At 29.6% G+C, this 15,681-nt stretch overlaps 2 protein-coding genes and 1 pseudogene across 2 annotated transcripts; all 3 read right to left on the reverse strand.

The window, feature by feature from the left end:
- Positions 1–656: 656 nt before the first annotated feature.
- On the reverse strand, positions 657–1,480 carry LOC147924892 (COP1-interactive protein 1-like; annotated as a pseudogene).
- Positions 1,481–5,562: 4,082 nt separating this feature from the next.
- On the reverse strand, positions 5,563–5,975 carry LOC104758712 (uncharacterized). The gene has a single exon (XM_010481632.2). The coding sequence runs from the start codon at positions 5,872–5,874 to the stop codon at positions 5,563–5,565; it is 312 nt and encodes a 103-aa protein (XP_010479934.1). The 5' UTR covers positions 5,875–5,975.
- A 2,006-nt stretch (positions 5,976–7,981) lies between these two features.
- On the reverse strand, positions 7,982–8,517 carry LOC109130141 (uncharacterized). The gene has a single exon (XM_019239345.2). The coding sequence runs from the start codon at positions 8,424–8,426 to the stop codon at positions 8,157–8,159; it is 270 nt and encodes an 89-aa protein (XP_019094890.2). The 5' UTR covers positions 8,427–8,517; the 3' UTR covers positions 7,982–8,156.
- Positions 8,518–15,681: the final 7,164 nt, after the last annotated feature.

The raw sequence follows: 15,681 nt of genomic DNA on the forward strand, positions 1-15,681 counted from the left end.
AATAATCATAAAAATATCATTTCTACATATTGATGTTGATAATAATATACTTTTAACACATGACAAAAATAATAGTTTTAGTCTCTGAATTATTATTAAGGTAACTATTTTATTTCAACACACATTATTCAGACACTATAATATAAATCAATATATATATATATATATATATATATATTTATTAATAAAATATATAAACTTCTATTTATTCAAATAAACATCACAACTATATATCAATATTCAATATGCACTTTTCATATATCAACTACAATTCAAGTAATTAAGGAGAAGACTACAATATTGTTCCATGACATAATAATACTTCAATTTCAAAGCAGTCCACTTAATTCAATTATGCTACACATAGATGGTCTAGAAGTGTGGAGAACGTCACTGCTGGATTTGAGAGGCAGGTTGCATAAAACTACAGCAACTATTTTGAAGATAAATTGTTATGCTTAAAAATTGATTTATTTAACATTGTGGATGGTCTTTTGTACTTTATAGTGCATTAATATATATATATATATATATATATATATATATACACACACATAATTCATGCTATTAATATGTGAGTTCCACACATGGCCTTTAAGACATTTGATTTTCCACGTCTCAATATTTCCGGTCCCCGTTTACGAAAAGAGAACCAGTCACTTAGAAGCTCGTTGTGGTTGTCTTTGTCTTTTTGCCAAAACCATTTTGGGAAAAACTCTTCAAGATACTCACAACGGTCTTTTTGGTGTTCAATCCATACACACAACTGTGCCCACAAATGTCTTATTGCTTCTCTTTAATTTCTGTTCTCCTAATAATCCCAACAATGTCTCCTTCAGTTCTCCTCTTTCTTGTTCTCTTACATGAACTTCAAGCTTCTTCTCCACCTCTTCCTTCTCCTTCTTCATCTCTACCACACACTTCTTCGCCATCAAAAGAATCTTCATCGCATCAATCACCCTTTCCACATAACTTTTCTGCTTGTCCTTAAATTTTTTAGACAGGGATTGTAATCGGTTTAGTATTGTTGAATTCACTATCTTTGATATCTCTTTGATCATACTCATACTTCGATACGTTATATGTGTTACTGAGATCTTCTCTTTGAGTAAGGCTTGTTTCTCTAATTTTTTTAGCTTATATTCTCTTCAACTCTCCTTCTTTCTCCGTAAACACTTGTTCTGTTACTTTCAGTTTCTGGTTAGACAACGGAGTTTAACCTTGATGTTACTCATCTTCTCCATCAAGCTCTCTATCTCCTCTCCTTTCATCTCTACTTCATTATGTAGTCTCTCTACCGTCTTTTCCAGATTTACAATCCCAGATTCCCTCGATGCAACATCTTTAATTAGCGCTCTCTTGCATTCTCTTCTCTGTCCCTCCGTACGTACGTCTTGTACTCTTCCAAAATCTCTCGGGCTTAGTTTTAGTCATCTATTAGCTTCTTGATTATTGCTTCTCGTTCTTGGAACAAACCGTTGGTTCATGCAGATAAATCTTCTCGACATCGGTGGTTGACACGACATCTAAATTTCGTGCATCGCTTCACAACGGTGCTTCCACACAACCTATAATTAAATACTATTAACGAATTAGTATGTATATTTAAACAAAAAAGTTGGCACGAACCAAAAAGAAACGATAGGTAGTTATAATCTTATTGTGAATAAAACACTAAGTATTTATAAGAACAAAGAGGCGTTCATGTTTTGGGGTTTTACATTTTTTACAATTTCCATCAACACATGAAAGAAGAAATTTATATTTTGAAAGATACGACGGGCAATTATCACAACCAATATTCGTAAAATTACCTTTATTTTTGCGTAAGAAAATATATGTTATCTTATATATATATATATATATATATATATATCTATATGGTATTTTTTATTTTGTACAATTTTTTAATAATTTCGAAAATGCTAGTTAGTTAGATGTCTATTTATAATTTACTTATATAATCTAAGAACCATATTAACATATAATCATAGGAAATTAGGCATTCTAAAATTGGGAACGTTTACAAAAATATTTATGGCTTTTCTTTTTATGATTCATATATTAAAGAAAGAGTTTAATTAAGTAAATTTTAGGCATTCTAAAATTGGGAACGTTTACAAAAATATTTATGGTTTTTCTTTTTATGATTACATATATTAAAGAAAGAGTTTAATTAAGTAAATTTTAGCCAAAATTCTAATGCTGATATGGAAGTTGACATGTCAAATCATGATTGGTTATTTTAAATCTTAGGTGGACAGCATTAGGAGATTATACTTTTATTTAGTATAATTAGCTCAACTTAACACACCTTACCAATAAAAACTTTTCATGTCTTCTGAATAATAAGTTTTGGTCTAATAGTTATCACAAAGTATAACTCAAAATTGTGAAGTCAATAACAAACCAACAAAACTCAAACTCAAAAAAAAAATTTTAATTTTTGTTGAGTTTGAGTTTTGTTGGATGAGTTTAGCCTACTTCGATCAGGAGCTGCACAGGCTGACTGGCTTGCTCGTTTTTTTAGATCTTTACTTTTTGCTAATATTTTTGTAAATTTTTATCCTCTGGTTTGGATAAGAAAAAAAATAAAGTTTTTAAAATTTTAAAATAAAATATGGTACCAAATTATCAGTGATATCCTTAAAATACGCCTATAGGCTCAATTGGCCAAAGTCCTTATCCAAATTAAATAGAAAATAAATAAATAGATACTAATAGATAATAACTACGTATAAATACGTTTGCATTAGTTTGTTAATACATAAAACGTGATTGTTTCACAGTTTATACGATTCACAGTTTTTTTTTTACTTTTATTTGGTTTGTTGCAGAGAGAGAGATCATGGAAACTTATTTGATTTTCATAATAGGTTGTAATGGTTTCTTAGTTTTACTTGTAGTAATGGTGTGTCTTTTGGAGAAGAAGAAGGAGAGTAACAAGAATGGGCCTGCACAAAAGCTCAACAACCAGAGAACCAGCGCGGTAAGTACAAGCAATGGTGATGGTAGCTACATGTTTTATCCAGCCGCTGCTGCGTCTCTTCCTACTGTCTCCGATTCTGATCATCACCGCCACCATCACGCTGGTTACCATCACGGTGGCGGTGGTTTTGGTGGACATCACGGTGGCGGTGGTTTTGGTGGACATCACGGTGGCGGTGATTTTGGTGGACATCACGGTGGCGGTGATTTTGGTGGACATCACGGTGGTGGCGGTGGAGGATGTGGCGGAGGAAGTTAGTTATGTATACATGTATTTTAAAGATTTTCTAGTTAGATGATGCTGCTATAGTTTGGATATATTTTCTGTTGGATTTAATGATATCTTTTCTTTTCTCATTTTATTTTTGTTGGACTGAATATTAATTATATATATATATATATATATATATATATATATATCTTGTGAAAAAGTAAAGATAATGCTGAAGCTGGTCCAGCCATTTTTATAATTATTTTCTCTAATTTAATTTTAAATTATTTTCACCATTTAAAACTTACAACAATATTATGATCTGATAACTTGAAAATAATTTAAGAACTTCTACTATTTATTTAGCATTAAAAATAAATATGATCTTATAACATGTTTAAGATTATTTAGAAATTATTAGTTTCAATTAAAATTAGATATCAGCTAGTATCTTTAATTGAAAGTTTATATATACTTATATTTATTTGTTCTTAAATATGTACGAAATTTCTAATGACATAGTAGTTTGAGATATATATGCCTTTTGACTTAGAAATCTCTGATAGAATATTCTGTAATTTTAATAAGAATAATAATTTAATGTAGAACTTTTACTATAATAGGTGTCAAATTGTTTCTTTTTCAAAAGACTTGGTGACTGGTGAATGATTTTTTTTTAATTAACTAATGAAATTACCAAATATTTCGACGACCGGCATTGTTGGATTATACAGGTCGAGAAAAAAAACAACAAAACAAAACAAATATGTTGATTCATGTATATGTTTGTCTCATCTCTACAACACCCGCACACGTACACACACCCAAATTATAACTTTCTTACATATTTCAGAAAAACACAAATGTATATCAGTATATAAATCTTTAAAAGAAACATTTAAAGTCTTCATCAGCAGCAGCCGCCGCTGGTGCTTTCTTTCCTGCCGTCTTTATGACTCTTGCTGTAACGATAGTAGAAGAGACATAAGATAAATACGATCAAGAATATTACCCCGATCACTATGTCCACAATCTTCAGAGGAGTCATTTTGGTTTCTGTTTTACTTGATTTCTAAATCTTGATTTTGATCTATCTTTCTCTTTATTGTGTGTAGTATTTTCTTTTATATACGTATTTGGAAGTTGTCTCGTTGACTTTGTATTTATGATTTTATAATGTTTAAGGGTATTTAGGTTTTATTTTATTGGTAAACGGGTATTTAGGTTTAATAAAAAATTATAAAATATGGCAAGCTAGTTGAGAATTGTGATTTAACCATTCTGCTTTTCTCAGTCTTTGGCTCATATTCTAAATCATTTCTGATATATTGGACTAATATTCTTAAGTAAATTATTAATTAGTAAGAGACTTTCAATTTTCAATCAATTTTTCCGGGTGTATTCTGTTTTATTTTTTTCGACAAACAGTTAAGGTTCTGAATCTTTGGCCCATAATTTTCTCCGGTTTACAAAAAAAGCCGTTGATAATACCACGTTTAAGGTGTGAATCAATATTCCCAAGTAGAATTAAACTTGGATCTTGAGTTGACATTCTTAAAACCACTAGCTAGACCACCACTCGGTTGGTAATTTTTACAAGAAAAATAATTTAAACTTTTATATATTATACACATATTAATACACAAGCACACGCATAGACGCTTTTGCGTAAGTACGTACATAGAAAGATCCGTGATACTTCAAAACAAACAAATTTAAACAAAGAACTTGTATGGATAAAAGTTATGCACATTCCAAGTTTCCAACAAAGATAATAAAATTGCATGTTGCCACGGGTAAGATTATAAAGTCAACCGCCGAAGTCGCCACCGTAACCGCTGCCGAGACAGGCGATGCTTTCCTTGCCATCCTTCTTAGCTTTGTCGTAAAGAAAGTGAATGAGCCATATAGGATGAACAAAAACAAGAGAAATGCCCCAAACACTATAAACAGAATCGCCACAGGACTCATATTTGATCAACGACTTCTTTATATTAATTAATTACTCTGTAACTGTTAGTTTTATTTGTTTCACTTCTCAGATAAAGGAACCAACAAGATGTATATATAGAGACTAGAGAGAGAGGATGATGACCCCTTATGAAATTCTCGTTAAGCATTGACTTTGTGGTAGGTTGTATTTGTATTCCAAACGAAATCGGGTATTTAATTAGTGTGCGTTACCTTTTTTGCTTTTTATTTAAACACAAATTGAGAAGCAGTTTATAGATTTTTTAAAATTTTTATTATACCGAAATTGTATTGAACCTACTCTATGTTTTTTTTTTGTTTACTGGTCTATTATTCTTTTCCAAATTATATTTACATGCATAATTATCAAATCCCACAATATAAGAAACCCATTAATCACCACAACCGCCGCCACAACCACCGCCATCTCCTCCACCACCATCATCACCGCCTCCACAACAAGAACCGTCACCGCTACCGCCAGAATCCGCGGTGGTTACATCTGCAGCTACGACAGCTGTTGTAGTATCATTTCCTGTGAAAACAACAAGTCCTCCATCTCTTGTTCCCGCTACACCCTTTTCCAAATCTCGCGGCTGAGACAAGTGCTCTTTCTTCCTATGCGAGACGACGCAGCATATGACAATCAACACGAAAATAACACATACACATAATGTAATAATTACATTAACAAAAGGCTCCATTATATCTTCAAAGTTTACATTTTCTTCTTGATTATTTTAACAAAGAAAATATTAATTAATTAGTTATTAAAACTTGCTTTTGAGGTTTCTCGCTTGCACAAACTTGGAATATGTGTCTGCTGATCATACAGAAGAATATTTATTCTATTTATGATTGTAGTTTTCTAAAATTAGTATAAAATTTAACTTTGACTTTTCCTTTTATTGTATTTCATTCTCTTTTTTTCTTTGCTAATTCCGTTATACATTTTTTTCTGTAATGAATACTTTTTATATTTTATGAGAGAAATTAAGGGATATATACTTTTCGAACTCAAAGATATAAAATGAATAAAGAGAAAATGTTGGGAAAACGAAATGCAACATATATATCCCTATTTTTGTTTGGAGTATCATGTATTCATGTTGTCTATTATTTTAGCTATTTAACAATATGGATATAGCTGGTTCAACGGTTTAGGAACCGGTATATATTAATATTACGGTCAAAGGTAACATGAGATCACCATAATAGGTTGAGTATTTCAGATTTCATTCTACAAAGTATGAGTGATACTTTTGGTCAAATACGAAAGCGCGTGAGTATTCGAAACATCAGACATGCGGGAAAGTATTCGAAACTCTATTATTTTCAATGGGTATTGTATTTTGTTTAATATATGTGTGTGTGGCCAGAGAGCTGTGCCTAGAGATACGGAGGCAGGAGGCGATATTAAAAAGAAAATACAATCGATATAAAACAAAAACTTGTAAAATAATAATTAACATCTTACATATAAAAAATGAAAATAGTAACAAAATATTAAGTCCAAAAAATAACTTGTACCCCTTTTTGGCATAAAGAGTGATGCCATTACTATTTTTATCTTAGTATGTGAATATATTAGTTATCATAAATTTTAATCTCTATGTTTATTTTAGGTTTATTAAGTTTTTAGTTTAAAAGACCATATAAACAATATTATTATCCAAGACTAAAAATGTCATGTTTCTATATAAACAATGAGCTTCTAGTTATTATAATAGATAAAAGTACATAATAAACCTTAATAATTTTTCCAAAAAATTGGCCGTAGGCGAATGTTTCATTTGGTCACATGTACGCACGGCTCTGTGTGTGGCCAATCTAACTATTTTGGATATTCAAAATTTTTATATTGGTGATACCTACTCCAAAGTTATTAACCTCACAAGTATGGTTATATACTTATATGTATGCAATCCAAAGATTTTATTATTTGTAAATCAATATATGAAAGTGAGATGTCAGATATTCAAGATTCAGGAAAAAGTTGGGGACTGACCAGCTATATATCTGATAATATATCAAGAATTCAGGAAAAAATTGATTTGAAAAATATATTTTTTCCATTTTAATTTAGTTGTCGTTTTAAGACTTAACTTTTGTTTAACAATAATTATTTTTAGATTTTTAAAGCAGATATTTGATAAAAAAAATTTTGATTTTATCTCTATATAGTTTTTAGCTCATTTGTTACTTATATCAAATAAAATAGTGTATGAATTAGCTCATTGGTCATAATTGAGATCAAACTGAATACTCTTTTTCTACACAGATATTATTTGAAACGTTGTTTTCATCTCTCAATCATATATAAAGCCATACATAACTCTAATTAAAAGAAGATATCTGGAAATTGATGTATAAAACAAGATAGGTGATGTGAGTCATGAGACTGCGAGACTTCGTTAATACATACGCTATATGTGTAGAAACATACAAAGTTGATTTGTCATACCGTATGCCATACGAATTCGATGGCAGATATTAGAAAATTATGTGATAGAAACTTATGTAGTTATGTGTATTTAACTATACTAATTAAGTATTATATATCAGTTAATATGATATTTTTGTTTCATTTGAAAAACAATGCTGACCTTATGATGAATCAAAAATAATTATTTTTTAAAAAGTTAATTTCTAGTGTGATATATTTTTAAAAAATGAATACATAATTTAGTATAGCATGATATACTTTTAATTTAAAAATTTTAGTTATGAAGCAATGATTTATATATCTGTTAGCTTTTTGTTTCTTATTAATTATAATTAATTGAATATATTCAACTAAATTATATAGCATTTTTCATCAAAATAAACAGATATTATGTATATATATACATACATTCACTTTCCAGTCTAACAATATATCTCACCTTAAAATAATTCTTACATTACATATATAAATAAAAGATTTTATTTATTTCAAACAAATAAACACATGACACACAAGAAATAACAAATATATGATCATATATTAAGCGCCTCCACCACCACCACCTCCACATCCACCGCCACCACCACAGCCTCCACCTCCGCCGTCTCCGCCACCACCACCGTCACCGCCGCCACAACAACAAAATGAGTCTACTTTTATATCTACTACTTCATCGCGCCGCTTCTTCTTAGGCTTAGTCTGCTTCAAAACAACAAGGTCTCCATCCTTCTTTCCCTTTTTATCCTTTTTCACATCTCGCGGCTTCTTCTTCTTGCGGCAGAAGCAACAACAACATAACAGTCGACACATCGTGTGATCGTATAGCAAATGCAAAATCACAGAGATAAGCTTTTTGATAACGGTCAACCAACTAATGTATTAATTGCTTTTGTTTTTGAAGGTTCTGAAATCTGATGCAATATATGTGATATGTAAAACCTTTTTATATAGCCTCAAATTGCCTTTGACTTTGAAATATATATACAAATATATGTTTGCGAGGGTTAACTAATTTTATTCTGATAAGATACATGAAACTGCACAAGAAATTTCACTTCTCCTAGCAGACAAATGAGACTTCCCCTCTTGATTCCTATTTACAGTCAAGATAAAGACTTGAGTTTCATTATTTTACGATATAGGTCCTTTTCAACATCGTAGGAATTATTATTGTTGAAGAACCCACGGAACCTATCACGCTTATGACATAGACCTAGCTAATTTTAGTAAGTTTTTAAAAGATAGAAGAAATTACAAGGGATGTTTCAATTCTACGACTACGAGTAAGATCTATACCTCGCGGCCTACGACCAGCCATCCTATTTTATTTCACTTAGATGTATTTTCTTTAATTAGCGTCGAAAGTCTTGAAATAGTGGCGTGAAAGTTATTTCTATTTTTTTAAAAAGTCGACAAAATAGTATTAGACAAAACTGTGTTTAGATGTAAAAACGTCGTATTTGCTTATGATCAGATCGTCACATATTTTCACAAGTCAGGCCCGACGACGAAGGGATGTCTTATATAGATTGGGTAAGGAAAGGGAGATAAATGTTACGCATAAACACCAAAGATGACCACAAAAAGAAGTGTGGTAGGGCTAAACACTATAGTAATATCCAAAGACTCGTATACATGATTTTACAGTATCTAAATAAATCACAAGACATGTTATGGAGCTGTACGTGAGACACTTATCAAAAAAAAAACAAAAAATGTTATATGCTAAAAATCGATGTTAATAACAAACTGGTTACAAAAACGAGAAATCTACAATAATAATTGAAGATCTAATTAATAATTTCATCTCTGTTCCCCAAATGTGTTAAGTTCTTCTTCATATATATCTCTACAAAATAATTTCCGTAGATCAGAAAATTACAGGAACAATAACAAAGCAGATATTAAAATTAACAACGAAAGTGAATTATTAATTAGATAACTTGTGATACAAGTCAAAAATCTACTATACACATAAATTTGATCTAGTAGACATTAAATTTCCATCCTCATAAGATATCACACATTAAAATCTACATACATAAATACATTGCACGCCACAAAAAGCCATTCATAACTATATATAAATTCGTCTTCAATTAATCTCCACCACCTCCACAACCGCCGCCACAACCTCCACAGCCTCCATCTTCGCCGCCACAACAACCTCCTCCTCCATTACTGCGGCGGGAACGCCTCCTACTCGTTTTTTTCTTCCTGCGGCTGAGGAAACAGCATAAGAATCGAATCATCGCAATCACGAGTTATAAATAAAGTAAAAAAAAAATATCACTTTTGTAGTTCTTTGTTTTCTGATTTCCGAATATATATATATATATACATAACATTTATGCAAAAGTGATCTATTATATAGTATAGTATAGTCCCAAATTGCCGTTCAAGTTGAAAACGCATATATTTGTTTATAATACAAGCTTAAGACATTTGAACCCAAAAATAAATAAAAAATAAATACAAGCTTATATATGACATAGCCTGCCTAGCGCTAGTGCCGAGTTGTTTCTTGAAAGATACTGCGAATTTTCCTCTTGTTTATAATTGTAAATATATACGGTCAATAGAGAGATCTTCGTTTATATAATAGGATAGGTTGAATTGTTGAAAGTCCATGGAGAAACAACACATTACAGTTAATATATGAGTTTAATATTCGTGTCCAATTATACGTGCTGTACAAGTACAACAAGCAAAGGTCAATCTAATTCTATATCGAAATCTTCCGAAAACACGAAACATTCTTGTATATTATTCTATATCCATAACGTCTACGAAAAAAAACTTGAATTCACGCTGACAAAAACAACACTGATTATTTTAACTATAATATTCTAGTATGATATTCTCTTATATGTTAATAATGGCTTATATTTGCATGTACACAGAATAAATATATTCGACAAATTATATATGAGTCGAGATGTAGCTCGCTCAAAGACGATCAGGAACTTAATTTTCCACACCTCAAGATAGAATCGGATTGTAGTGTGTTTTGGTTCAGGCCATCAGGCATCAACACACACTAGATATACCATTCCAAATATTCATGGCTTTCTCTCTGATAGTTTCTCTTATTCTTTATCCTTTTTCCAGTTTTAGTTATCTTATTTCCAGAGCAGCAAAAATGTAGTATGCTTCCAGCTTTGTCTGATTTTTGCTAATAGAAGTATTTGGTTGAACAAAATATATATATATGAGCAATCGTTTCACCACCCTATATGATCCATTATATATATATATATATACATACGAGTTTCAAGATCACAAGGTGTGCAAAGTAAAGAAATTACACTATACGCTCAAGACAAGAAAATTATTAAATCATATTAACAGCCACCGCCTCCACACCCACCGCCGCAACCGCCGAAACTGCCGGCGTCATTGCCAAAGCGTTTGCGACGACGTGAGCTCTTCATGTTGGTCTTACTCGACCTTGAAACAACAAGTCCTCCATCTTTGACCGTTGTAAACTTTTCAATTTTAACTACTCCCGGTGGCGGCTGTCTCTTGGTCGTTTCGATCCTTTGGGGTGGTAGAGGCGAAGGTGGAATTTTATTTTCCGTTTCAGCCACCTGCGGCGGAGACGACCGCGTTATCTTGGTACAGCTGATGAAACAACACAAGATACGAAACATCACCATCGTAATAGCAAAAATGAATTTGATGCATGTGAAACTATAGTGATTCGTATATATGATAAAGCGACCTTTTATATATATTGATGTAGATATTTATGTATGTAGATAAAGTTGCCGACATGAGCCATGGCTTATTATAATATATAATTAGAGATATACAAAAAATTGCGAAAGTATTTCAATTTGTTTTTACATAAATGTAATTATAATGTGGTAATCTTTCTGTTTCTTTACCAACAATTTGTAGGAAGATAAATAAATGAATGAAAACGATTTAAGTGCAATGATTTTTTTGGTAAATGTTTTACTACTGAGTTACAAGCTATATGACTTTTGGTAATACAATTTCTTAATTTTTCGAGAAAGTGCAAGCTACTGAGTTTCCTACTTGGTTGAACCGGGTAATCGTTGTGATCCACAAATGAAGAGATAAAACCGGTTATTAGGCGGAACAAAGGAAAGTAGGATACTCAAAATGGTTTTGCCATCTGACTAATTGAGAGACTTGGGATTAGTCAATGTGATTGTGATTAAAGTGTATATATATATAGTTATTTTAATCATCTATCTTCTCTTTGACATGGTACTTTTAGCCAACATAAAAATATCAAGCTAGCCATATGATATTAAGAAAGAATTAAGACTATTCGGCCTTTCTTAGTACGGAAGAAAAGTTGTGGTGGACAACCCAATTGTTGCAGAAATTGTATAAAACAGACCATGCTATAATATCTCATTAATGAATTTAATAATTTGTTATATATGGAGAGGTATTTTATGAAAGGGAATTAATAATATAAAAACCATGAATATATTCTCAAGTTTTATTCTTCTGGATATAGATAGATTAATATAGCTCTATTCTTTAGGTAATAATGTTATACTGTATAATTTATCGGAAAGAATGAAAGAGTTATGTAATAACGGAAAATACTGAAGATAGCAAGTGGAAATATTGAATATTGTAAAAAGTTGTTGTATCACGAAATCTAGATTATTTATATACTAGTCTATGTAAATAAATTTCTTTTGTCAACGTCTGAAGTATAAATTTATATGTATATGTGAATTCCTAGATATTATATCACACAGAAAGTCCATGGATCCACTAGAGAATATGAAAATAAATTCGTGAATTTAAGATAATCCAATAGAGAGACTCATACAAATCTGTATATTTCTGAGCAAAACGAAATGTAAAGATGTGATAATTACATTATAACTATAGAAATCTAATTTTCGACGTCCGCCACAACGTCGTCAACCCACAGCATCGATATATCACCACAATTGTACACCTTTGAGTATATATATATCAGTTGGAAATATTGTGACAATGGATATATGTGATGAGTTTTTGGATGATACATACATCGAATGAATCAAAGTTATTTTCACCCTCAGTTACAGAAAAAGCCTTTGGAGTGAAATACAATGAATTCGATGTATGTATCAAAGAAATAAGGTAGAGTTAGAATTTACCCGGAAAACATACAAATACAAATTACCTTTCCTAAAGGTCCAAGAAGTCGACCACTGGTGAACATCTGGCCGCGAAGTAGACGAGATGCATGCATGTCGAGATTGATTTATTATGCGTTTATCAAATTAAATTTGAACTTATCTTAGACTTTTAACTCATTACCAATAATTGGTCCGAACCCCATATATATGATTTAATAAGGTATAATGAACGATATTTATTTTCAAGAGAAATAGTTATGTAACAATTGGAATAGTTGGTTATTATTACCTGTTCCGTTTCACACAAATTAATGTTTTTTAGGTTTTTTTCGTGAAATGTATTAATATCATAGAGTATATGGTAAACGAATGTAGGGTTTTCATCAATTAATGTAAATGTAATGTTTTAGGTAATTTTTTTTTTTTGACAGGAGTTTTCGAATTATGAAACTGGCTATGGAGTTAAACTTTTTTTAGAGCAACTTTGAGAGTTGAGACCAAGAATCCACGCGTTATATGAGAAGAAACATCCCGAGCACTGAGGGATCCCACAAATAGATCATGAAGATATCGATAGTGGAACTTTATGCAAAGCAAAACTTTATGTGATGATGAGTCGAACATACATCTTATATATTAAAAAATAACTTTACGCAAACCAGAAGTTTCACATTTACACAATCTTTTTATCATCTATAGATGATCCCTCTTATGTTCATGTTTATTTATATCTTATATAATAAGCGAAGGTTTTTTCTAACTTTGCCTAACAATCTGACATTTGGCACTTTACTTTTGTGACACATGTTTCAAATTTAACATTCTATTTTTTAATTTGACTTTATTTTATTTGTATCTTATATGGTGTGTATATTTTGTTAAAATAAAGACAATTGTTGTATAGTTTGCTTTTTGAATTTCAATATTGTTACAAAAATATATTCTTTCTTTTTTTTTTTAGTTTTAGCATCTAATATATTCATAATGAAATCACACACAACAGAACCTAAAAAAAAAATATTGATCAACCCAACTAAAAAATATAAACAAATTGAAACCAAATAAAAATAGAAAATGGTTTCATACCTTTAAAGTAAAAACTGAAACCAAATTAATTTATGATAGACTAATTTAAGAATATAGAAGATTTTCAAATATATATATATAAATCATATCGTATTCAATAATCATATATAATGTATTAAAGACACAACTCAAATTTGTATTTAATAGTATGCTATAAGTTACAGTTTGACTGTCTTCAAAACATATGTACTTAAAAAATGGTATCATAACATAATTGTTTTATCTCCCCCAAGAATAATAGAAAACAATACTTTCACAATTAATTTATTGTTAACTATACTATTTATTTTAAAATGATTAGAAATAGAGACAATTTATAGAAGAAAAAATATGTATACTAAATTTGACACACTTTTATTTTCATGAATTATTATACAAAATTAGTTAGACTTAGAGTATATATAAGATATATGTTTTGTGATATCGTTTTAATTAATTATTTTAAAATTGACTTATCATATTATAAAATTATTTGTTGTCAACTATTATATTATAAAATTATTTGTTGTTAACTATTACTTTTAGATATGAAAACAAAATTAATATATAGGACAACCTAATTTATCTATCAAAGTAAGGTATTATACTTTTTCCCTTATAATACTTATCAGTTTTTTTTCCAGAAAAAAACCAAACTATAAATAAATTAATTTATCATAATTATTTAATGAACATACAAAAATTAATTAACTTTGCTGTAACTAATTTTCCTATTACTATAAAATGGTTTCATACATTTCAAAGTAAACACTGAAACCAAATTAATTTATGATAAACTAATTTAATATAAAAGATTTTCTAATATATAAAAAACTCACACTACATTCAATAATCATATATACATTTTATTAAAGACACAACTCAAATTTGTATTTAATAGAAATTTATAAGTAACATTTTGATTGTGTTTAAATTATATGTACTAAAAAAAACATAATGATATCAAAACATAATTGCTTTATCACCCTATGATATAACAGAAAACAATAATTTCAAAATTTAATTTATTGTTAATCATCCTATTTATATTAAAATGATTAGAAATAGAGACAATATATATAAAATAAAAAATATATTAAATTTCACACACTTTTATTCTAATAAAAATTATTTTCATTATTTCCATATTGTAGTTCGTTTTGTTTTGCTTGCTCAAATTTTTTTTTGTCTTTTCAATGTTTTTATGTTCATTTAAACATTTATACGAAAATAAATATCATATTGCCTAATAACTCATTATTGTTTTCAAACTTTTCGAATATGGAAAGTTTTTATCAGAGTTTCAAATTTGTTTTTCCTAAATTAAATTTTACTTTAAATCTCAAAACTTGGATAACATATAAAAACTAAATTAAATTAAAACTAAATTAAATTAAATTAAATTAAATTTTTGTCTCAAAACTAAATTAAAATTTTCTTTTAAGTTGGATATATATACATTAATAATATACTGTTCTCTTATACAAAACTTGAACTTCTAATCTTTTTCGAACTTATAAAAAAAATCTAATAATAACTGAACTTATAATTTGTTTTATCCTACATAAAAGACCTAAAAATTTTGGCCTAAAATATGCACTAGAAAAAATGATGCCCTAATCCTTGGCTTCACTTGCTTGGCCTATGGGTCGGGCCTTGAACCATGTTTTATTTTTACTTCAGGTTGTCGTATTTGTTGGTTATGTTAATATTACTACATCGTGAAAAAATGAACTATCATGATTTAATATGTTGAACATGTTACGTTTTGTTTCTTTCTTATATTCTAGAATCTTTATTTTTTTTTTTTTTTTGGGCATTCATGTGGTAAAGCAGGCTAAAACTTCTTTGTATTGGACGATGCATATGAGTCTCTCCAT

Source organism: Camelina sativa, chromosome 17 (genome assembly GCF_030686135.1).
Source record: "Camelina sativa cultivar CO46 ecotype springtype chromosome 17, ASM3068613v1".
In the NCBI taxonomy this organism is placed as follows: Eukaryota; Viridiplantae; Streptophyta; class Magnoliopsida; order Brassicales; family Brassicaceae; genus Camelina; species Camelina sativa.